The sequence below is a fragment of the Gavialis gangeticus genome, unplaced genomic scaffold, assembly GCF_001723915.1.
Source record: "Gavialis gangeticus isolate Ggan-Ray unplaced genomic scaffold, GavGan_comp1, whole genome shotgun sequence".
Classification (NCBI taxonomy): domain Eukaryota; kingdom Metazoa; phylum Chordata; order Crocodylia; family Gavialidae; genus Gavialis; species Gavialis gangeticus.
In genome coordinates this window covers 26,400,428-26,426,323 of record NW_017729006.1, presented here as the reverse complement: position 1 = coordinate 26,426,323, position 25,896 = coordinate 26,400,428, and the positions used below count along the sequence as shown (strand labels likewise).

Here is a 25,896-nt window from a genome sequence, read left to right as displayed (position 1 = left end):
CAGCAATCTGCCACTGGGGGGACGCCCCCCCCAGTTGGCAATCGAGAGGCACCATTTGCCCCTGGCGCAGACTTTTCTCCATCTTTTGGAATGAAAGCCTCCTGACTACTTAGAACTGAACAGAAGGCACTTATTCTTGGATCCAGACCCATTTGATAAGTTGCCTGTTACAGTATCATTGTCATCTTATCCCAAGGATGTAAAATGGCTATTAAAGTCTCAGATGCACATCGATGGGTGACTAATTTGCTAGAATTGGTATAAGTCAGATGATATTTAGTTTCTTATAGATATTAGTGGTCTCAACTCAAAAAATGCCGGTCCATGTTTTGCATGATGCTGGCTGGCTTAGCCCCGTTTGAAATCCTGGAAGACAGTATTTCTTTCCCCCTCCCCTTTCTTTTTGATGTTCTGTTCACATAATACTTTGAACAAGTAAGAGGTGAGAGGGCTTCAATGTTGAGGTGTCCTAGACTTACATATGAGCCTATATTATTCTTTTGGTGTTAGGCATTTTGCTTGAGGTTTATATCCCAGTGCTTTTGGGACTACAAGACTATTGGTCAGTGTTCAGTCAACATGTGTACAGCACTGGTTGTGCCAAAGTATTTGACAGGTAGGAATATATAAGGGCTGACATCTTTCTTTCTCAAATTGGCATAAAGTGAAGCTGGAGTAAATTCTGGCCTAAATTAAGCATACAATGTAAAGAATTTTATAAATGTAACTAATGAATTTCTTTCTAATTAGACATAGGGGTGGGTATGCTGATTTGGTTTATTTTGATCAGCAACAGTAGTAGTAATTTTTTTTGCTGCACATATCAGAAGAGGAGAATGTGCTAGCACTTAGACATTTCAGCTTCGCAAAAAAAAAAAGAAATCAAATAAATATTAGGGCTTTCATGCTTATAATGAAAATCTATTTTATGAAAACTCTTCCATCTTTGCCCTTCACATTGGGCACTGAATTCTAATCACACTTAGGATATCAAAAATATGAATTTCAGACCCTTATGAAATAATACAAAGCATGATAAATTCTATTCATGATAAAATTCTGTTGTCAATGCCGAGAATCACTAAAAGGCAAAAATGTCCATGGTTATTTGGGTTCTGCTTACTGCAGCTGAGGATCTTAGTAAATTTATCCCTCCAAATAAGTTATAAAATCCAAGGGAAAGAAACATTTCAATTAGGACTGCAATACAAACTAATAAAATTCAGGAAAGGACAAATGGCTTGTATTATGTCATTGGTGCATTGAGATATATTTAACTTTTTCCAAACCTAGTTTTTGTATTTTATTTCATAGTTTCATAATTTCATAGTTTCTAGGGTCAGAAGGGACCTGAGTAGATCATCTAGTCTAACCCCCTGCCATGGCAGGAAAGAGTACTGGGGTAAAATGACCCCAGCAAGGTGTTCATCTAACCTCCTCTTAAAAACCCACAGGGTATGAGCCTGCACCACTTCTCTTGGAAGTTGGTTCCAGATCCTAGCCGCCCTGACCGTGAAGTAGTGCCTCCTGATATCTAGCCTAAACCTACCTTCTGCCAGCTTGTGACCGTTATTCCTGGTCACTCCTGGCAGTGCTCAGGGGAACAGTGACTCCCCCAATGCCTGCTGATCCCCCCTGACTAGTTTATAACAGGCCACTAGATCCCCCCTCAGCCTTCTCTTGTGGAGGCTGAACAGGTTCAGGTCCCGTAGCCTCTCCTCATAGGGCCTGCCCTGCTGTCCCCTGATCATGCGAGTGGACCTCCTCTGGACCCTCTCCATGCTGTCCACATCCCTCTTGAAGTGCGGCGCCCAGAACTGGACGCAGTACTCCAACTGCGGCCTGACCAGTGCCGCATAGAGGGGGAGGATCACCTCTTTGGATCTGTGGATGCATGACCATGTTTCCAGGTAGCCTGCTTTTTCAATATACCATAAAACCATCTTCTCTAGTTCAAGAATTGTTGACTTCATAGGCCTTCATGACTGGCAAAAAATATGCGGAAATTACTACCAAATGAAAAAAGCTTTCACAGAAATATTGTTGTACAACTAAGAAATAATTGCCTCAAGAGATACCATATTTGCTAGCAAATATGATTACTAAAAGGAAGGGGAGAACCAAAAGGAGCAGATAATCTTTCCTATCATATACAGGTTAAAAAAGTAAATGAAAGCTGAAAGGGCAAGTGTGTTATGCTACTCTAGGATTCTTTGGGTAAATGAGATATATTTTATTAGACAAACTAAATAGTTGAAAAAAAATGTTCTTTGTGAGCTTTCAGGCATAAACACTTTTCTTCAGCCATTGGAGAGTCTGCTGTTGGTTTGGATGCTCTCTTGAGTAGATTAGAAGCCAATATGCAAAACTGTCGGGCTGTGAAAATGCAACTGCATGGTAGACAATAGATGGGGGGGGAGGGGGATGTTGACCTATATGCTACTCTATACACATATATCCCACAGCAGAGGTCTGATTCTACCCATAGGCTCGTAACATAGACCTCTAATGTTTTGCCTAATAATGTACGTATTTGAGAGCCAATAGCAAACCAACTGTAGACAGGTATGATATTGGCAGTTTAGTTCCAAAAAAAAAAGTATCCCTATGTTGAAATAGATTTATCCAGGCCTCTAACTTGACTAAAGAAAAGAGAGTGAAGAAAAAAAAAAATGAAAAAGATGCTGACGCTGTATGTTTAAGAATATTCTAAGATAAGAAAAACCCTTCTACTTTATTATGTCTTTTACAGTTCTTTGGGAACAAATGTTTCTTTCTTTCCTAAAATCAACAAGGTGATAACAGTTCTCAAAACAAAATGTGTTGCTGAGCAAGCAACTGTTATGTGTAACAACCGAATGATATATTTTTTCCTTGACACTCAAGGTTGCTTTGTTTAAATCATGTGTCTGTTTTCACAATTTTAGGTATAAAAAGGTATGTTAACTTGTAGAAGGGAGGAGTTCTGTTTAGAATCCTCCCTGAGATCGTTTGTATGAACGCCAATAAACTCAGACTGGGTCTGTGAATTCTAATGCCAAACACAATGCGAAGTTTGATTTCTTCCACACCTAATATATGTACATGTCTTCCTCAATTCCTAGTGCTTCCCCAGTCACTCACAAAAAGGTGCATTGTTGAAAAAATTAGGCACAATATAAAGTATTTTATTTCCCAAAACAAATATATTGGAAAGACCCAAAAGTATTAAATTTCTTTTGTTCCAGACTTGCTAGAACAATGATGTCAAGCTTCCATTGATTCCTTTCCCAGCAGCAGAGAGAGAGAGAGAGTGAGCAAGAGCACAGCACTGTTGATGATAACTTCTTTCCGTTTAATTTTTTAAACAGAAAGATATGTAAGAACAGGAACAAGTTGTCATCATCACTGCTGATACTAGAGGCCCCAGTTTAGCAAAACTTTGGAACACTTTGAGTTTAAGATTTAATACTCATTTAAGCACATGCTTACACCCTTGCTGAACACAGATAGATTTATTAAATCACATACTTAGGCCTCAGGCTTTTATCATATTAATAATATGCTTTGATTGGTGCATTGCAAATGATCAAGTTAGTATGAACACATGGTTTGAACAGCACGTGAGAAGAAGGCATACATGGAAAAGTCCTGGAGATAACGTTAGAAACCAAATTGATTACATCACCATCAACAGAAGGTTTAGGGATGCAGTTCAACAACTGAAAAAACTTACCCGGGGCAGACTATGGAAGTGATCACGTACCTGTAGTATACACCATCAAGATAAGGAAAGTTAAGAAACCAAAAGCAACAAAGCAGCTTGATTATTCAATTCTACTGGAAAAAGATCTGATTAAAAAAAAGTACACAGTTGCAGTCAAAAAACATTTTCAAGAACTTGCAGGAAATATGTCAAACTGGGAATTTTTCAAAGAAGCACTAGTTGAAACAGCCAATGAGGTTATCCCATCAAAAGTAAGGCAACAGAAACAGGAATGGATGACTGAAGAAATCCTTGAACTTACAGAAGAAAGGTGAAAACTGTAGTATGGAAGAGTATAAGAAACTGGAAAAGAATTCAATCAAAGTGCGATGAAGAAAAGGAAAAATAGGTTAATGAAAAAGTGTACAGAGATAGAAACACAAAAGGATAAAGATGTTAGATTGATGTATACAAATATCAAAGGCAGCACAGGCAAAAGAGGGTACCACTAGGGGATGTATAAAAGCCACGAACGGTGATGTAATTATGGAACAAGAACAAGTACCGAGAAGACGGACAGAGTATATTGAAGAGTTATTTCATGACAGTTGAGAAGAAAAGTCATCTATTAAGAAGAACATGAAGAGTTTGATCATTACAGAAGTATGAATAGTTATCATTCAAATAAAAATTAATAAAGATATAGGACCAGATCAAATTGCAATAGAACAAATACAATATTTGGAAGGGTTTATTATAGAAAAGTTAACAACTATAATCAATGAAAGTGGAGAAATACCTGAGGACCTCAGTAAATCAATCTTTATTGCACTCCACAAAAGACTTGGAGCCATTGAATGTGAACTCCATTGAACCATCAGTTTAATAAGGTATGTGACAAAGCTCCTCTTAAAGGTGCTGATGTTGAGAGCTAGAAGTAGAGTAAGACTGGAGATTGCAAAAGTTCAATGTGTTTTTTTGAAGATAGAGGTACAAGAAATGCTATCTTCCTGGTATGAATGCTTTTAGAGAGGGCAATAGAAATGAGGAAAGACCTTTTCTTATATTTTATTAATTATACCAAAGCTTTTGATAGAGTCAAGCATGCAGAATTAATGCAAATAAGAACTGGATATTGATGGTAAAGACTTGAGAATTTTAAGAAACCTCTATTGGGATGAAACTACAGCAGTGAAGATAGACAATGAACTAAGTGATTTCATCCAAATTGAGAAGTGTAGGCAAGGCTGTGTTTTTTTCAACTTGTACAGTGAGAAAATACTGAGGGAGATTGAGGATTTACCAGGGCTCATCACTGGAGGACAGAATTTGAACAACTTTCATTATATTGATGACACCATCTTAATAGCTGATTCAGAAGAGAAGCTGCAAGGAATTTTAGATAAAATTATTAGTGAAAGCACGAAGGTGGTTTTAACTATCAACTGTAGAAAAACAGAATACATGGTAATTATAAAGAAAAAAATAATTCCTGTATGCAACATCAAAATGGAAAAGGAACAGATAAGGCAGGTCAATAAACGTAACTACTTGGGAAACTGGATAACATCAGATGGCAAATGTGATCATGAAATAAAATGGAGAACGGGGATAGCAAAAAAATGCATTTCTGAAAATGAAAAAGCCATTGACAAATAAAATTTCTATGGGGATGAAGTTGAGAATTTTGGATTGCTATGTTATACCAGTCCTCAGGTATGCATCAGAATGCTGGACAATATTGTCAATTCTGTAAAACAGAATTCAAGCAAGTGAGATGTAGTTCTTAAGGCATATCTTGAAGATATGTTGGGCAAGCCAAACTTCAAATGAAGATATTTCATTAAGAGCAGGCTACAGGAGGAAGCTGCTAATTAGCATCAGAAAAAGACAGTTTCTCAGACACATTATGAAGAAAGAGGAAATTGAAAGTCTGGTCATAACTGGAAAGACTGAAGGAAGGAGGGATCATGGAAGACAAAGGTCGACTTATGTCAAAAGTCTATCTAAATGGATGGATGCATCAACACTAAAAAGTCTATATGTCTCGAAGAGAAAGATCTGTGCAAGGCCACGGTCACCAACATCCTGTTTAGATATGGTACCTAGAGAGAGAGAGAGAATAAGCTTTCATTATGTATAGCTTACTGGTGTGCCCAGAGGCTTTCCATTTGTAGCCTCTGACCCATGAAAAAAATTCCAAAAATCTTGGCCCCTAGCTCAATCTCAGCAGCGGTAAAGGAGATTTATATGGAGTCCAAAATTATAATGATGGAAATTGTATATTTATTTTTTGTGCTATGAAGCTGGAAACTTTGGCTAACTTTTTTTTTAACTATATAAAAAAATGAAGCATCACCACTGACAATGGTTAAGGGATAATAATTTGCATTCACATTTGGAGTTGGGTCAAATATAAATTACAAAACTTATTTATGAAATATTTTAAAATACTGTTAGTTGGTTACTTTTGCTATATTGTAACTTAGTCACCGCCATGGGGGTGATCTCAATTTGCTTGTTTTCTACTATTTTCCTCTCTCAGAAATGAACAGGTTAGGAAAGTTTTCCATTAGATGAATGAAAACAGATTTGCTCTCCATTGCAGTTTGTAGTGTTTAACACAACAGGAAAACTACTTGACAGGCCAGTAGACCTGAATGCTGCCATATTCAATACCAAACTAATCAAAGGCATCTTTTAATATTTCTTTCCTAACTTAGTGAAACTGGAATATTGGGCAATAGAAAGTAAACATGTAAACATCAACCCAAGAAAAGTCATTATTTAGCTTGGAGATCATAGCAATAAGGTTTTATGAGCCAAAAATTATAAATGAAGACAAATGAGCTAGTGGTTTACTCTGTAAAAAACAAAACAAAACAAAAAAAACAGCCACATTGAAATGACCTGGATACATGAAAGGGGAACAATACAATCAGAAGGTTGTTTTGTTTGTGTTTGAGAGGTAAATGCTGTCTCCTGAAAGTCTGCTGAAACAAAACGAGCAGACAAGACTGGAAGTTCTTGGAATCTGTCATGTCTTTGGCATTGGTCAAAGCTCTTCAAGTACAAATGTCTGCCTACAGATTATCAGTATCAAAAGCTTATTCACAATCACATCAGTCAAGACCAACAAATATTTATTTCACTGTATAACATGAGCTTATAATGTTAGACTATTTACATAAGTGTTGAGTGAGAGGAAAAGGAGAGAGTGTTTACATCACCAGTTGCCTCTAAATATAAAAGAAAATATTAAATATGTAATACATGACATCGCACATTTTTGTTTAATTAAAACTTAGCCTCCAGGTCAACTAACTTTCAGGATGCATTGCTTTCTGGGGGAGAGACTTCTCATTGCAGTACTCTAGGTAGAGCTGGCTAGAATTTGGCTGAGAAACAAAGAGGCATTTTAAAAAACAACTTATTCTTATACAAACACAGTAAGTCTTCTCCAGACTGTGCCTTTAAAATATTTTGGCTGATATTTTGTCAATGAGATAAAAGTTCTAATAAAAAAATACTAACCTGATAGGCATAAAAAGGTACAACAAGGCACAAAATGAATATTGTGAACATTTTAAGAAAACTTTAAGAGCCACATTGTAAGTGTCAGAAGTAATCAGTTCACAGAGGGATTTAGATAACTTTCTGGACTGTACAAAAGCACAGACATTTTTAAAAATCTAAAAATATCAGGAAAGTGAAATAATGAGAGTCACATAATGTCTCTGTGGAGTTGAGATTTACCACTTGAACTTCTGAGTATCTGAGGTGCGAATTGTTTTTAGTGATGGTAGAGTTTCCCTGGCTAGTACTGTGGTTTGAACACCAATAATAAAAAGGTAACCAAAATAGGTAGTATGCCATCTTTTGTGGAGCAGAGAAGGACTGCTAATAACATTTCTACAGTAGGCCTAATTCTTTCATTCTCTCCTTTATAGTAACTTGTTCACAGAGAAGGAGTCTGGATGATAAATTGGAATCTGATGCATCTAGTCAGTCTAGAGGATAATTGTCTTGGTCCTTGCACTGAAATAGGAATAACATCTTGGAAAGGACAACTTCAAAGACTACAGGTATCTACTGTGAGGGATTAAAGTACATTTCTTTTATGCCTTTGGTAGCAATTGTGTGTCATAAGATAAATTATCCTTATCTGGAATCATGACAGTCTATCCTTTTTACATGCATCTTGCCCACAGACATTTGTTGAACAGAAACTATATAAACCTAGAATGGGAGAAATGACCATATTTGGTTTGACTTTTCCTCTTAATCTCATCTACAAGTTGCTTATTTAGTACTATTGGCCCCTCTTTAGTAACCAATGAATGGAGTTATTGTACGTTTTGTGCGAGTTGAATTGCTTGGTAAACTGGCTTGCAAGATGTTTTGTTTGGCTTTTTAGCAATCAGTTAACATTTCATCTTTCTTTTTTTCCAAAAAAATCTTTTTACAGTAACTTTGATGAAAGTGAAGTTCTGTTTGGCTTTTGTAGTCACTGTCAAAGCTTTCTGCATGAAAATGCACCAACGTCTAGGGATTTTGCTGTAGAACTCAATATATCCAGCAATGTGCCTACTACAAACAAGGCCACAAATTCAGCAATGCTTAGCGAGATTACATTCTTGACCTTTAGAACATCTCTTGGAAGGAAAAAACATGGAGGAAACAGATGCTTGAAGAGATACTCCTGAGACTTCTCACTGCATCCCATCACACATTTTATTTTCATAATCACTGGTATCCTTAGAAAATAACTTCCCTTCTTTTATTATGATAATTTCCTTTACTGGGCTTCTACTACATCTGGCTGCTACTACTGGAATACTACTACTAAGGGGGCATATCACGTGATTTTCATTGTTTCAGGAACCTGTAAAACATGGCACCCTGCTGGGTCAGACATTTGGATTTACTGGATTGCTCCTATTTCCATGTTATGACATTTTCCACTGTCACAGGGAATCCCTGTTCCTTCCTTTGAGCTAGAAAGAAGCATAATCTGATGCTAAGTTTACTTTCTTCTGTTAGTATATTTGGATTCCCAAAGCTTACACACCTGGAATGTCACTTTTAGCAAAAATTTCAAACTGTCTCTGAATTTTACACTCCTGCTTCAGACTGTGTGCAGATTATCATTCTAGACTGAGAATTTGCAAAAGTAGAGACTGGAAAGTGAACTTACCTTTGTGCATTTGGCAATGTTCAAATTTCTCTCTCTTCATTTCTGGCCACCTGGAAATAGGGGAGTGGCCACAGGTTCTTTTTCATTGTTCCGTTTTCTACATTTGCCTCCTACATAGCAGGGCTAAATTTTGGCTGCATCAATATTTTATTTAGTTGAAAGATTTATGCAAGGATGGCAGAAATATGTCATATTATTGGCTTTCCAGTCTCTGTTCATTTGTTCTGAGCTGGGCACATACTACAGATGGACAGAACACACAGTTCCTTGGCTACATCATTTGGAGAACTAAAGAGGAATTATTTTACAAAGTCGAGAAGTCCTGGCAGAAAATCAGGCTCGGCTTCAATTATCCTGGTTTTACATGCCGAGTTAAGTCCAATGAAGTTTTACGCCTACTGCAGCTCGAGGTTATCTTCATAAACAATAACCTCCCTGCCATTCATATAGACATTACACTCAGACCATACTAAAGGCCTTTAAATCGTGAGTGTCCACACATTAAAGCTCCTTAATTCGTGCTAAGTTTCCTCTGAGGCATCTGGCAGATGTAAGATGTGATTAACCAGTTAATGAAGCCTTCAGTAACCCGGCCATATGTTCATGCATTAATGGTGCAATAAAACAGGAAAAAAGCCACAAAGTTATTATATAAAATATGTGTAATAACTTCATGGGTGGTTCCTATAGCATTTGAAATGGAACATGTGGCCAGGCCGATCAGATGATCTGTGCTCCCAGCCTTCAGAGTACATTGGAGCCCTTCACTCTGCTGTGTCATCAAGGTTGGGAGGTCCAGTCAGCTGATCAGCACTGCCACCCTTGGGACTGCACTGGAGCCCCAGCTGACTGGCGCCTCAGGGATACACCAGAGCCAAAGGCTCTGATGCCCTCCTGAGGCTGAAAGCACTAATCAGTTAACTGGAGCTCCCAGTGAGACACATTAGGCATTATGATCCTGGGTTCCCCTTGCACTGACAATGGGGCCTGATAGGCATCTGATCCCCAGTCCCACAATTGCACCCCTTGCCATGCACTTGCAGAATGGCAGGAGGTGCGATTCTTGGGATCACAGATCAGATCTCATCGTACCTTTAACTGAATGTCTGCCAGGGGGCCAAGTGTCTTAAAACCCACTTTAGGTAAGGATTAACTCTGGGCTGGGCTACCTAACTCTCATTAGGGTACTTCAGTCTACTCCATGAAGATATTTCAAACAATCTGCAGTCCTCCAGCATCCCAGGATACATCGCTTCCACCTCCCAGACAGAGTAGGATAGAGCCCAGGGTGGAGGGGGGGGTGTCACTTTAATCAAAGCGGCTCTAATTACAGTGCCTGCAGCATCACATGCATTCAGCGTGCCGCACTTCAAAATGGCGGCAGGGGCACCTAAACTAAAGCTCATTCAATGAGTTTTAGTTAAAACGATCCATTACTATTCTGAAGCGCAGGAACACTGAACAGTTGTGGTACAGAGGCTGTTGGAGCACATTAACAAGCTCCAGCAGACTCAATCAAGTCTGCTCTGATGCATGCTAATTAGCATGCATCACAGCAGACGTCCTTCATATGTATAGGTGCCCCAGGTGTCCTGACTCCTAGCTATGCACCTGCTGACTAGCCTTCTAGTGGTAAGTCAGAGTTGTGCAGGTAAGAAATGGTATTGACTTTTAATGCCCAACTGCTCACAGCATGTTCTGACTTTAACACAGCTTAACATTTTACAGATTTAGTATGGCCGAAGTACAACGCGCAACTTTACCTTCACCTTAAGACAGGTGAAATAATGCTTTGGTCTTCTTCAGACTATACTGCCCTGTCCTTGCGAGTTGGATGCCTGGAAGATGCGTTTCCACAAAGAATTTGTTGAAGAATCAAGAATCTGTCCCCAGTATGATGTAGCTGTCATCTGTTCCATTTGAGGAGATTTAACTACAGCCTTATTCAAACAAATCACACTGTACCCATACCTTTGAGAAAGATTACCTATTATTCAACCATGCAGTATTAACAATGATACTTTTGTCAAAGACTCACAAAATTGTTGGGAACATTTCCACCTCTTTTTCCTCAAAGAAAGCCAAAGATTTTTTTATTATTATGTATATGTTAATATACCATTGCAGCATTTGCAATTGGAGCACTGAACCACTAAGTTAGAACAAGTCAACTAGAAAGTAAAAATGACTGTGAACAGAAATAAAAATGACTACTTTCACTGTCACTTCAGTAATGTAAACTAACAAACCTGAAAGTAAAGGGTAACCTTTAACATTTAAAGTATTATTAATCATATAAATAGGGAAATTTCTATTTTAAAAATGTTAATCTGGGCCTGATTGTTCATTTAGAATAGCAACATACTATGCTAAACTAGACCAAACTTCTGACATGTAGGTCTAGTAGTTATTATTCTGGCTACTTTAAAATAAACACAATAACTGTAAAATATGTATCATTCATAATTAATCATGTGCTAAGTTCAGTTGCTTTGGACTGGAAGAACAGAGCTGTAATTATGGTCATACGGCACTGACATCACTGGGCAGTCTGGCTGAAAATCATTAGGAAATGTTACTATACGTTGTGTATGCAACAGTTAATTATTAAACTAAAACATCTTGGGTAAAATACAAGATGCTAGCAGCTTAATCTACTTAGTCTAGCAAACAGAAGATTCAGAGGTGAAATGATCTAAATATCTAGTTTGAGAGAAGATTCCCTGATAATAGTTTAATCTAGTAAACAAAGACTTCAGATCCAACAACTGGAAGCTGAATCTAGGTAAAAGACTAGAAAGAAGGGAAATGTTTTACAGTGGGGTACAGTTTAATTACTGAAACATCTAACAGATGTAGGACGCTCTCTATCAGTTGAAGTTTTTACATTAAGAGTGCATGTATGTCTAAAACATATCCTTCAGTTCAACCAGAAGTTTAATGCATGCACCAGTTGGTTTAATACATGTACCAACTGTAGGGCCTACATTATTAAACTGGGCCTCAGACTAAAATCATGCTGATCTGTTCTGGTTTCAAAATATTTTAATCTCTGAAGTTTTAAAATACATAGCAAAGAGATTTGGTGCCTATGTATTAGTTATTTATAGTCAGTAATTTTTTTATATCAAGCAAGACAAAATAAAAACATGGGGGGGCTGTTTTTTTGTTTTTTAAACAAAGTTTATCTTTTTCTACGAAAGGACAGAAGGAATTGCAGATGAATGACAAACAGATTTGGAAATAGCAGGAATACCCAAAATGAGTGAAGCATGTTTGCAACTCCTTCAGGGCAGGAAGCTACAGGTGGGAATGTACTGTATTGTAGATTTTTATTAAGTCCCCACAGAATTTCACTAATCCCTCCATCCCAGCCCTATAAAGAACATGTATTTGCCACTGTATCCATGAAGTTCATAATAGAAGGCAGCATAAATTCAGCCACACAAAATTCACAGTACAACATGGTGGAAGCAGGCTCTCCTGTTTGCTGTATCTCTTCGCATTAATCTGTTATATATCATGAGAACAATATACAAACATTTTGGTAGCAATGAACAATGCTCAGAGTAAGTGATGAGACTGTAACTAGCAATTTGACTTCGCTCCTTCTCCAAAACTGTATATCAACATGTAGCACCTCTCACCACTCCCTCATTTTTTTTCCCCCCTCTCAAAATCATATAGACTGATTAACCAGTTTGGAAACCTGCTTTTACAGAATTAAGCTAAAACAAGATAAAACCTTCTTAAACAAAAATAAATCTACCCACACAAACTGATTCAATTAAATTGGTTAAAAATATACCTGTAGTTCAGTTAGTGAAATCTGTGTCGTTGGGATCAAATTCTATCTACCACTTTATCCTCTGCTAAACTACCTACCACTGTCCCTTGCTTGGCTTGAAAACAACTTGGCAGAAAATCTTGAGCATCTTCCTGCTCTGAAGAATATGTAAAAAGCAACAAAAGTGCCAACTCCAGCAGACCTTCCTACAGCCAGGTTACACGTATCCTTTGCTCCTCCATACATATGGACTAGATCTGAGGACCTGCTCCTACATATGCAGTGCTACCTTCCCAAACAGGTCAAAGGCCCTTAACTTCTCTCTCTTCATGAATTGACAGGGAGTAAAATCTCCTTGCACCCTTTGTTCTACCTTTCTCACATTTGGGCACCTCATGCTGTCCAAGCCTGTACTCAGACTGATTTCTTTAGCAGCAAAAATACAGAATTGAATACCTGTGAGCTTATACTTTCAGAGAGGAGATTTCTTAGATGTTAGAAACCATCAGCTCTTTTTTGATTAAATTTTAGAGACTGCCAGTCCCTCCCTCTTTACTAGGGTCAGAAAAAATGGTCTTTAACCTTATGATCAAATTCAAATCCAAAACAAACCAACAAAAAAACTTTTTCCTAATCTGGCAAAGTTCTATATTTTGTAATAAAGGGGTTAGATGTCACCAACTCAACCTTCTCTAAACTCACCCATGCCCAACTGTACTTCCCACTGTGTTCCTCGCAGAGATGCTGTTAAAAAAACTAAACAAAATAACAATAACAAGCAATAAATACTTATCATAAAGTATTAGTTTCTTAAAAAAAAATAAAGAACGGGCAATATAACTAGTAGGGCATGATCCCAGTACTTCCATACTACCTGTTGCTACTATCTAGAAATAATTTTAAGTGGAAAAGTGGAAAAATCCTTGCAAAAAAAATCACAAAAAGGAATGACAGTATTCCTGATAGGTACATGAACAAAAGCAATATGATTTATAATATTAATAAGTATTTTACATACACTGCCTCTAGGATTGAAATGAAGTTGATAGAAATTACATAAAAAGTAGAGAGCAAAGGTCACTCCACTAAGCTAAATATGGCAGAATTGTACCAATATCTGGAATCTAGCTACAGGAGAATATGAGAACATATGAACCACCCCAAGGACCTATGACAGATTTATCATAGTGGAAGTAAATCAAATCTTGACCAGAGACTATATGCTAATTATTAAAAACAGCAAGACTAAAACTTCTGATAGTTTCTAAAAATTACAGCTTCTGAAAACAACGCTGCTTGCAAAGTTTAATTATCTATGCTTATAAAAAAACCCCAAAGTTTGTTGATCAGTTTAACAGATGGTGGACATTGTTAAGTCCTGAGAGAATTACACTTACTGGAATGAATTTACTTAAAATTTATACTTAACCTTGATTGCTGGGTTTTTGGTTGTAGTCATGCTGGAAAGGTGACTGTGCCTAAAAGCTTCCAAATAACTTTGTTCCAACTACTTAGTTAGTCTAATAAAAGACATCACATCTACCCAAAGAACCTTGCCTACTTAACCTTGAAATCTTTCTGTCAGTAAGTGATCCTCTTTGCAAACTGAAGTGTTCTGTGTTGTACAGACGCTTCTGTTATCATGTAAAAATGCCAGCTTGCCACTTTGCAAAATTCCTTCTCATTTACATTCAAATTTTGCTTCAACTGAAATCATCTGCTGTTGAAAGACTAACTTCAAAGATACTATTACTGTTTTTTGATCACATACAACAAGCACCTTTTTTCAGAAATCACCTGCGGGAAATTGGAATACGTATTATATGTAAGGAAATAGGGTAACAGCAGTATCTGCTGCTCAGGGAGCAAGAGCAAAAGTAAAAGTCTGTGTGAAATCCACGCGGAGCAGAACAGTGAGCAGCCTTGATTCCCTAGCTGTTGCTATTCAATTGCTTAATTTTCATATTACGTTTCAAAATCAAGGTGCATTATCTGTCATATTCTAGGGCGTGCTGTATGAAAGAATGCAGTATTTGGAATTTAAAAGTTTCCTTTGCTGCCATATTTTGAACAAGGTTATCCTAACTTTCACATCCAACTGTGTTACTCCCACTGCATCCACACCAAGTTTTGTATAGTCTTTTTTTTTAAACAACAACAGATTTTCACTTCTTGGCATTTGCCTTTCTCCAAATTCCACTTATTGTATAAAATTAAGTCAAGATTGATTGTGGCAATTTATTTAGTAGCTCTAATATCAAATGTTGGAGAGCGAGATGGCAAAAAGGAAATAAAAAGGTCCTGCATATGAATAAACTGGTGGTCATTATTTAATACAACATCATACCATTTGATTAAAAAAGAGAAGGGGCATTTTGTGCAATAGAAACCATATTTTGACATTATTTGGTAACATCACGGGAACTATGAAAATATTTATTCTTTGATTAGGTTCCCAGAGACAGCAATATTTACAAGGGTTATCTAGCAGTCATAAAATTAGGCTGTTAATAGTGACAGGCATTTTTTCCTTTGTAATATTTTAAACAAAGAGGGCATTAATAACTGTAACGATCAGACATCTGAGTCATCACTCAATCCAGACGCCATTCAACCATTATATCAAAACTATCCTGTGCTGTACAAACCCTTTGAACCTTTTAAATGAGCCTGGATAAATTCCCTCCTTTCCCAAAAGGATTTCCTATTGTAAACATATGCACTATCACAAACACGGCGTTTTGAAAAACCATCCTTCCCTTCTACAGAGAGATGAGTTTTGTACAGAACATAATCAGTGGAAGAATAACCCTAAAGGAGTTTTGATGTCTTTTTCATGTTAATAAAATCAAAATTCTTCTACTCACCACTTTTATAAGTTAATAGTAAAAGACAGAGCCTTACAAAATACTTACATGTCTTTCCTTTCAGACACATTGTTTTGAATATATGAACTATGGTTCTGATACATCTTTGTAGGTGGCAAAACCACATTTTATAGCATGTTTTACATGCTCTTAACAGACAAAAGTCTCCACCAACAGGAACTGCTTTCTAGTCTGAAAAACTATTTAGCAACAATGACTTTTTCTTTGCTAATTGCCTAACAGAACTAATTGCCAGGTCTAGAAAACAAGATGCAATCTGTTCTAAATGGAATGGCATGTATGAGAATAATGTCGATGTTATGGTTAGAGGAACATTTCTTTCTACAGGAACTCGACATTCTAAACATTTTCCCCTTTATTAAAAAAGCACTTTCTTAGTTTAATGTTCATGAGGCATAAAATATTCTAGAGAGGCACAGTGTATTCAAACTATCTTCTAACACATTCCATCCAAATAAAAATACAACAAACCATTGTGCAGGACTGTTTGAAGAATAAATAAAAACTCTTCCATGTACTTTCTTTCACCACAGTTCCACTGAACTGCTTGTGGGGAAAACTGAACACTAGCTGGGAGCTTCTGTCTGTAAGCACTGTTGGTATGTCAAAAGCTTTTCCTTCCCTAACTAAACTTCTCTTTAAATTACATTCAGATTTCTGTGGTACCATAATAATTTCAATATGGGATGTATTTCAATATTTGGTAAAGGTTTCTTTTCTATTTCCACTCCTAGTTATTTCAGGTTTAGGTTTTTTTTTCATTCCAGCCTCCATGCAGGACATACTACCCCCCCAATATTTACCTGTGAGGTCTTGTAACTTAATAGGGGTTATTCTGAACTCCTCTATCTATGACATCAAGAAATGTATAAAAATGGTATCTTTTAAGATATGTAGCAGGATTTTTTAGGTGCATCAGAAAATGTGTCAAATCAAGGTAGTAATTTGAGACTTAATGGACTAAGAAGAGGGTATCACATAAAACAGAATGGTTTTAGTTTCCAAGGGACTTGGGAACTTCAAATATATGTACATCCCTGCACTTCAAGTTTCAGAACCAAATAAAAAAAACAGAAAAACACTTAACATCTCTTTACTCTTTAACATCTTCATCAGTGATCTGGATTCAGGAGTTAGATATGAACTGGCCAAGCTCACGAATGATACTAAATTATGGGAGAGGGCGGTCAAACCACAGGACAGGCTGGGGATACAGGGCTGTGGCAGGGTACTGTTGGTGCCTGCCATTAAAGGGCCGAGCCAAGCAGTGAGCAGGTGCTTGATTGCAGCGGCCATTTTAGATCCCAGGCTGCCTATATAAACAGGGCAGTTTGCTACTGGCAGTGCAGGCAGTAACATTGCCTGGTTGCAAGGCTGCATGCAACATCTTGGAGGTAAGGGCAGGAGCTGTAGGGGATGGGTCTGGAGGCTCCTGGTCCTGGGCATGACCTGAAACTGCACCCTGCCAGGAGTGGGTGGCCTGGTGGGGCTCTCAGTGGCACGGGAGCCCCCAGGAAATGCCAGGCCAGTTACCACCCCGGTGAAAGGCGAGTAGGGGCACTTTAACCTCAGCCCTCACCTTTGGGTGGGCCAAAGACCAACAGAGCAGGGTAGGCCAGGTAAGCTTCTGGAGGTGCCTGAACCTGCTGGGGGGAGTGACCCTGCAGGGTCATGCACGCTTCCAGGAGCACGTGAGCTAGGAATGGGGGACCCCAATCCCTAAGTGCAGGTAGGAGGCAAAAACCCAACCGAGGCACTCTGTTGGTCAATGCTGGGGCCAGGACCAAAAGGGTCAAAAGGGCCAGGGGCCCACTGCAAGGGATGCCCATGGTGACCGAAGAAGCTCAGGGTCCCAACTGGCCTGAGACGGGGCCAGGGCTTATGGAAGCTGAAGGTCCCATAATTGGGGGCCACAGCTAATGGGCAAAGGAGACAGTTGAGGCAACTGCCTGAGATGCCATCTACGAGGTCTGGGCCAAAGTGTAAGGGTGGAACAGAGCCGCGGATAGCCCCCCCAATATTGGGGTGTACAATGGGCAGCCTCCCACCTTAATTAACAACCTAATTAATTACCAACAATGCGTTGCAGGCAATAGAGGTGGGCGGCATGCCCAGAGGCAGGTGGGGAAACTAGCTCTGTGGCTAGTCAGGGACCCCACTTTGCCACAAGTGTGACTTGGACACACTCTTAAGGTGACCTGACCAAAACCTGACAGCCTTCAATCCAGAGAAGTGCAAGGTGCTGCACCTCAGTAGGACGAACCCTCAGCATACTTTCAGGCTCGGCAGTGCTACACTCAGCACCATGACTGAAAGGGACTTGGGGTTCTTGATTGACCACAAGATGAGTATGAGCCACCAATATGATGCCGTGGCTGGTGAAGCTAACCAAACTCTGACGTGCATCCACCGATGCATCTCAAGCAAAACCAGGGAAGTCACCCTCCTGCTTTACTCAGCCATGGTGAAACTGCAACTGGAGTACTATGTCCAGTATTGGGCCCCCCACTTCAGGAAGGATGTGGAGAAGCTTGAGAGAGTCCAGAGGAGAGCCACTCGTATGATCCAAGGCCTGAAGGGAAGGTCATATGAGGAGAGGCTGAGGGATTTAGGACTCGTCAGTTTGGAGAAGTGAAGGCTCAGGGGGGACTTGGTGGCAGCCTACAATTACATAAGAGGGGTACATCAGAACTTGGGAGAACACTTGTTCACCAGAGGTCCACAAGGGATCACAAGGTCTAATGGCCATAAACTCTGAAGGAAGACCAAAGGAAGGCTGATTTAGACTGGATATAAGAAAAGAGTTCTTTACAGTGCGTGTGTCCAGGGTCTGGAACAAACTACCCCAGAGGCAGTGCAAGCACCTACTCTGGACTCCTTCAAAAAAGAGGTGGATATATTTCTTGCTGGGTCACTTGATCCCAGCTGACTTCCCACCTATGGCGGTGGAGCTGGACCTGATGATCTCTTGACGTCCCTTCCAGCCCCTAATGTCTATGCAATCTATGAACACCCCCCCACAAAGGCAAATCTTAGACAAAATGTTTTGTTTTACTGGCTTTGGTCAAAGCCATGGAAAAGCAGTTTATTTAGTTTTCTAATTGAAATCATGGACTTCTCTAGGTTCTCCTGGAATCTAGCATAAGCTTGCTAATGTATTTATGGACCAGCCCTGAGTATGAGATTCATGATGCAGCTCAAAACATGGATTCAGTATATACTGCAATAGTTTGACACAGATTTAATATACGACTTTATGAACATGTATGTCCTGCAATATGTTTTAAAGGTCAGATAGCTTGGAATCTTTTTAAAAGAAATGCAAGCCAACATTATCTTCAAGCAATCATTTGAGATATAGGAATATTCCCCCTCTTATCGTAAACACTTGTTTCTAAGCACTTTCCTTTGGTTCCTGGCCTAGACTTCCTCAGGTTCTAATGGGAAGGTCATTGCTATCTGCTTCATTAAAATACTGGTACAACTCCAGCGATGAATTATCATATGCTTCTCGTCCACTTTTGGGTCTGCTGCCAAGCGCACTAGGGAGCCCCCTGTGTTCCTGTGGGACGCTCCATCCGCCCCAACATCGCAGCATTCATGAGCCTGGTACCTTGAGATACGTAGAAAAAACTTTTAAAGCTGTGTCTATGTCTGAATCGTTAAATCTCTCCGAATTGATTTGGAGGGTTCTAATTCAATTTGGAGAGATTAAAGGGTCTCCTGATTCGATTCAGATATTTGGCCACTGAAGCATGCTGAATCTCCACTAAATTGAATCACAGACTAAAGATTTGCACAGGCCTAGTACTTATCTGCCTGAAACACCTACAAGAACACAGTTCAGACCCAGATTTACAACATCAACACATTGCACAAAATCATCTATTTCATCCTCACCCACAACAACTTTACTTTCAACAACTATCACTTCATTCAAACAATGAGCATGACTATGGCATGAAGATGGCCTCCCAATGTGCCAACCTCTTCTGACCCAGCTTGAAGAAAAATTTGTAGGAAACCGTGCCATCAAATATGCATTATACCTGAGCTATGTAGATGATATTTTCATCATCTGGACCAAACACCTAGGCTTGCTTATGGACTTCTATCACAGACAACTCATTGCCACCCTTCTATCAAATTATGTCTGGAATAGTCTTACACTAACATCAACTTTCTAGATATAACGATCCGTATTTGGGGTGGCTCCCTACAAACCACTATATACAGAAAACCCATGAACCACCAGTTACATCCAGAAAACCAGCAACTATACCAGACACACCGAATAAATGTAATCTAGTCAGGCCCACAGATACAACAGCACTGGCTCTGAAGAGAATACTTGTGACATCTACTTCACCAGCCTGAAAACTGCTTTTACCCAGCAAGGACATTTCAGCCAAGAAACAAGTTTGCATCTTTCAACAAGCCACACAATAACCTACTAATACCAAAAGAAAAACCCCCATGGGGCTAGATCTAGCCCAGAGAGTCACTTCATTTGGACCACCAGGCTACCAGAAGTAGGGTAGCATGGCGTGCTGCAGAATCCAGAGCCCCTGAGCTCCAGTGGACATGGTCAGAAGGTAAAGAAAGGGTACCACAGCTTTGCTTGTCCTGCAGCTGCCAGTCTCAGTGCCGTCTCCACTGGCACTGTGTGAAATATAACCCCTTAAAAATGGCTTTGTTATAGAATACATGGGGAAAACCATGTTAGTTTAAAGAATTAAGACTCTTCCAAATGTGCAAGTTAAGTAAATTTACAGATCCTTACCAGTTCTTGAGTATCTTGCATTAATGGCAAAAATGTAGCTTCCAAAATAGCAACTTGGTCAGGGCTGAGTTTCTGCCATAGACTAATCAACATAATCACCAGATGGGTGGCACTCTTCAACTTTATGAATGCCTGGAACATATTGGCTTGGTTTTCCTGTGCAGCATCTGCTAAAGCTATTACCTGCAAGAATTACAAACTTCTGTTAGGTATAATTTTACCATACTTGTGCACACAATACCAAAATTGCATTTGGCACACTTTTGTTTTTCTTTAGAAAATCCTGATGAACTCTTGTCTTCCATAAACACAAACCACACAGAGTATTAAATGAGTTATCATTTGTCTGAATTTGTCTTTTGTGCATTCAAGGTAATTTAAAATCCATACGGTAGTAGGATTAATCTATTACAATCAGTGTAAAGAGGTTTCTATTTAATGCATATTCTATGATAAGGCATTCCCCAGGTTGAGCCCCATCATATAATGTAACACAATAGTCCCTGACAAACTGTAAACATTCAGGTTTATACCACACATGATGCTAATCCCTGTATGACCAGCAGCCCTGAAGGACTCATCAAAAGTACTGAACATATTTTATCTCTCTTAAAACAGTTATTTTTAGTTATTTCAGTTAAAGCTGTTATTTTCAGTTATTTCTGCATGAAAATAATTACTGCCTTATTATTTTGTTGGGGGGGGGGGGGGGCTGGGGGGGGGGGGGGGCTGGGGGGGGGGGGGGGCTGGGGGGGGGGGGGGGCTGGGGGGGGGGGGGGGCTGGGGGGGGGGGGGGGCTGGGGGGGGGGGGGGGCTGGGGGGGGGGGGGGGCTGGGGGGGGGGGGGGGCTGGGGGGGGGGGGGGGCTGGGGGGGGGGGGGGTATGTGTGCATAGTTTGTACCAGTTACTTCAACATTGTACCAATAATGTAGATGTTCTGGCATGTGACTGGTTGATGCTATTTTAACATAAATGGCAGACACAGGACCGCACAGATCTTGAAAAGAAAATTCATTTTGTGCTTGCTTGAAATGGTACCTAAATTTCCTGTAAGCTGGTATGATATATTATCCTTGTCAGTACTTAAGTAAAGAAAAAAACAAAACCAGAAGCACTGGAGAGTACTAAATGTTATTTTATTTATTTTAGATGTGTTACATTAATATAGATACTATTACCTACTTCCTATACATAAACACATAGCATTACCTTGCAGAATTGCAAGAAAAAACATTATTTGACTTAAGGGGAAGTTATTAAGGGATGTATCCAAATTGTCAGTTTTTTATACAAAATACTGAAACATCTACTAGTCATTATGAACTAGCAATATAGCTTCCCATTTTGTTTTCTATATACCAGGAATAGATTCTTCCATGCTGCCCACACTAAATGAGTTTTATTTTAAAAATCAGTAGTACCTGGTAGCTTAAAACTGGGCACTTAACCAGAACTTCCCTGGTCTCCTCTCTGCCAGTAACTCTATGTACTTCCTATTCAAAGCTTGGTTTGCAGAAGTTCTGATCATTTGTAGCTACCATTTATATCAACACAAAGCACCACCCTTCACTTCTTTTACCTTTATTTATTCATGTATAAAATGGGAACATCACCACTATTAAGGAGGACAAGGGTTGGCAAACTTTTAGGAGTGATGGGCTGAATTAACAGAGTTCAGTTAAAAGATGGGGTTTGCAGACTGTATAACATTGCCTGGCAGGCCAGATTTGACCCAGGGGCCATAGGCTTCCAATCCCTGAAGTGTACATACTATTAAGTCTTGATTTTGTAGACTACTGTATGACACTCATGTGAAAGTCATACACAACTAATATAAAAAATAATTTACTATGTAAAGCAAAGGTATGTCAATTTATTAAAGCTCAGCAATCTTTTAAAAAGGCAAAGATACTATGCTATGCATCTTCACCCTAGAAACAAAGCCAACCAGCTGTTAGCATTTGTTTAAGGAAGCCTATTTTTAAAGTGTAACACTGGCACTACAGATGTGTGTGTTCCCTCCAGATTCCCACATGCCCAGAAACAAAGACAGAGACTTGGAGGAAGTCATACATATGAAGTATTTCAAACAAAATGTGTTGATAGCTTTTTTGTTTTACATTTTAGGATTTAAGGTTTTCAAGTAAAAAGGGAACTTAAAGGGTCCCTCTCAAGTCCAAACACTGTATCAACTGAAGCCAAATAGTGAAGCAGAGGCCCACTTAGCTGCACTAAGGAAAAAAGTCCAAGTCATAAAAGGTAGTGTGAAATTAATCCTAAAAAGTGAGTGCTGCCAAAATACGCTCTAAAATTAGTTACAGAAAAGCAGCAGCATTGTAGATATGAATTATATGATATCAACATGGTCACATAGCTCCTTTACCTTAATAAAGTGGCACTGTTCATGTTGCATATTGCATACAGTACATCCATGATATAGTTGCTAGCCTACAGCAAAAAAATGGGGCAAAAACAATAACAGCATTAGGTCCAGCTCAAACAATTACATGTTCCCTTTGGAAAAGGTTCACTAAGCAAAAGTTAAAAACTGGACAATGGCAAAGGGAATCTGAGAAGCTCTGATAGCTCAGCAGGCAACTCTTAAGAACAGGACATTCATTTTAATGCCTTACCCCTCATCACTAAAGTTTTAGGGTTGCCACCATGCCAGAACTTTCATAACAGTTCTAGCTGCAGCCTCTTTAAGACAAAAAATCTATACATAAGCCTCTCTACAGATGACTAGTTTTCCAGCCCAGATTTTACCAGGAAGTAGCTGAAAATGCGAAGAGTCTGCTTACTCCATCTTAGATCCTAATAAGGCAATGGACATACTAGGAAAAAATAGTGTTTTGTTCAGAAAAAAGTTTTAAGATACAGGCTCTCTCATTTCCATATACAACACAAAACCAGTGCCAAGACCTATATCCTCTTTCATTGTTACATTACATATGCATACATAGAATCATGGAAGTGATTTATGTGATAAATACAACACTATAATAAACAGGATCTGTTATGCACTGAGAACCGTATCACCTCAACCTCATGTGAATAGGTGACTGTCCAATCTGAGAAGATATAGACAACAACTTGTAGAAAACTGTTCTTTCTCCCCAAGGAGTCTTTCATAGGGACATCACAGCTGTCAAATAAGTAATCTTTCCTGTGCAATGTGTTTTGGGGAATCTTGGGAGGGTACATTTATTTATTTATTTGTTTATTCACTCAGTTTATATGCCACCCTTCCCAACAATGGCTCAGTACAATTTAGAAGAAAACAAAAAAAATTAAAAACAATAAGTAACAAGAGGACTAAAGCAATTTAAAAGGGAACAATGTAGCAGGGAGCCAGAGGGGATGCCACAGAAGGCTAAGCTTGCTGTGTGGGGCTGGCAGCTGGGCAAAGGCGAGCTGCTAGGAAGCAAGCAGGCCAGTGACAACAGGGGTAGATGCTACCAGGCAGTGACTACCCTGGAGCTAGCTGTGCTGCAGGAAGCAACCCAGGGGAGACCTCAATGTAGCGCAGGAGTAAAGTTTGCAAGCAACTGGGTGAAACTTCAGCAAAGGAGGGCAAGCTGGCCACCAATCCAAAGCGGAAACCCCAGTATGTTGCTGCAGAGCCACTTGACAAGAAGGGGTGGGGCTCTGGGGCACATAAGACCAATGCCACAGACCATGTAGGCAGTCTGGCCCTGCAGTCTGCAAGGAGAGGACCTCCTGGAGGAGATGGCTGCAGGAGATGGATTGGCAGGTGCCTGAGCTATCCCATAGCTGGAAGGAGAGAACTAAGGGGCTTATGGAAAAGATCCAGAGTGACGTGGATTTTACTTTTTAGGTTTAGGACAGCAGTTTCCTGGTATTTATACTAGGATTAAATTTAAAACTGTAGGACTTGGTGGTGGCTGTAGGGGAGGACAACAGCCACAGAGGGGTAGGACACTGGGACAGGCTGCTTCCATTGTACCAGCCTTCAGCCATGTGAGTCCAGGGAAGAGCTAAGTCCAGTGGAAGCAGCCTGGCCTGGATCCAGAGGGCTGAGGGCTGGTACAGAGGAAGCAGCCTGGCCTGCAGTCAGGGATACAGAGGGCCTGCGGTCAGGAATTCAGACAGGCAGGGTCAGAGGAAGAACTTAAAGTATCATCTGTGAGGCATGGGCACGGACACTGCTACAGAGGAGAATGGAGGCCATGAACACAGCTGATAAGGCGACTGGTGCCCTGAGGTACTATTAGGGTCAGAACGACTACAACTTAGTGCTCAAGGGGCAAGGCTGAGGTGGACTGGGCTTAGCCAGGGACCCTGTGGACAGCCTCCTGAAACCCTGTAAGTTGCATCAAGGTGTGGCAGGAAAGGTAAAAAGAAAGTATACCCCAAGAAGCAAGAGTGGAGACACCAGTCACATGGCCACCAAGGAGCACCACAGCCACCCCTGGGGGGCCAGATCCTGCTACAAACTAAAACATCAAATTAGAAACCTCCTAAACAGCAACTCATTCTTGGTTTGTTTGGTGAATTCCTGTCCAAATACGAAGGAATAAAGAGCTTCCAAAAGATGTCCAGGCTTGGGCCCCAGGGAGCCTGAAGAGGGAAGGAGTGCCAGAGCCAAGGAGCAACTGCAGAGAATGACCTCCCATATTTTTACCAAGCAAACTTGGTGCACTGACAGCACTTGTAGGAAGTGGCTCTTAGCTGACCATAGGGATAGTGATGGGGCATAAGTGAAAAGGCAGTCTGTTACATTTGTAGGGCCCAGACCATTTAAGGGTCTTATAGATCAAAACTAGCACCTTGAACTGTGTTTGTAAAACCATTGGAAGTCCATCAGACTCTGGAGCACTGGAGTTATATGCTTCTGGTGACATATCCCTGTCAGAAGGCAGACCATCATGTTCTGCACTAACTGCAGCTTCTGGATGGTTTTTAAGGGCAGTCCTAAATAGGACGCATTGCATTAATTTAGCCTTAAGGTTACAAAGGCATGGATCCAGACCATGCCAGGACAAGAAAGGCAAAACGTGCCAACACATCTCTACCACTCCCAAAATAACCACACCCCACAGCAGAACCATCATAATTCCTGGATCTTACACCTGCACCTCCAGAAATATAATATATCTCATCCAGTGTACCAAATGCCCTGATGGAAAGTATTTAGGAGAAACCAAACAACAACAGTGTACCAGAATGAACGCACACCAAAAATCCATCAAAGCAAAAAATATCCAATTACCTGTGGGTGTACACTTCTCACAAGACAATTACTCCCTCTCTGACCTTTCAGTTCTAATCCTCAAAGGGAACTTACAAAACATCTTTTGTAGATTTCATAGATTTCATAGACATTAGGGCTAGAAGGGACCTCGGAAGATCATCGAATCCAGCCCCCTGCCCCAGGGGCAGGAAGTCAGCTGGGGTCAAAGGATCTCTGCAAGATAAACATCCAAATGTCTCTCAAAGGAGTCCAAAGTAGGTCCTTGCACCACCTCTGGAGGCAGTCTGTTCCAGGCCTCAGGGGCTCAGACAGTAAAGAAGTTCTTCCTTGTGTCCAGCCTG

General features: G+C 39.9%; 1 protein-coding gene across 7 annotated transcripts in view; it reads right to left on the bottom strand.

Annotated features, from left to right (window-relative positions):
- Positions 1–25,896, bottom strand: part of BBS9 (Bardet-Biedl syndrome 9) — a 573,789-nt gene that overhangs the window by 242,115 nt on the left and 305,778 nt on the right. For all 7 annotated transcript variants that reach the window (XM_019509031.1, XM_019509030.1, XM_019509027.1 and 4 more), the window contains one exon: positions 20,341–20,523. In XM_019509031.1, coding sequence (XP_019364576.1) covers positions 20,341–20,523 — 183 coding nt within the window. The remainder of the gene's footprint in view (positions 1–20,340; positions 20,524–25,896) is intronic.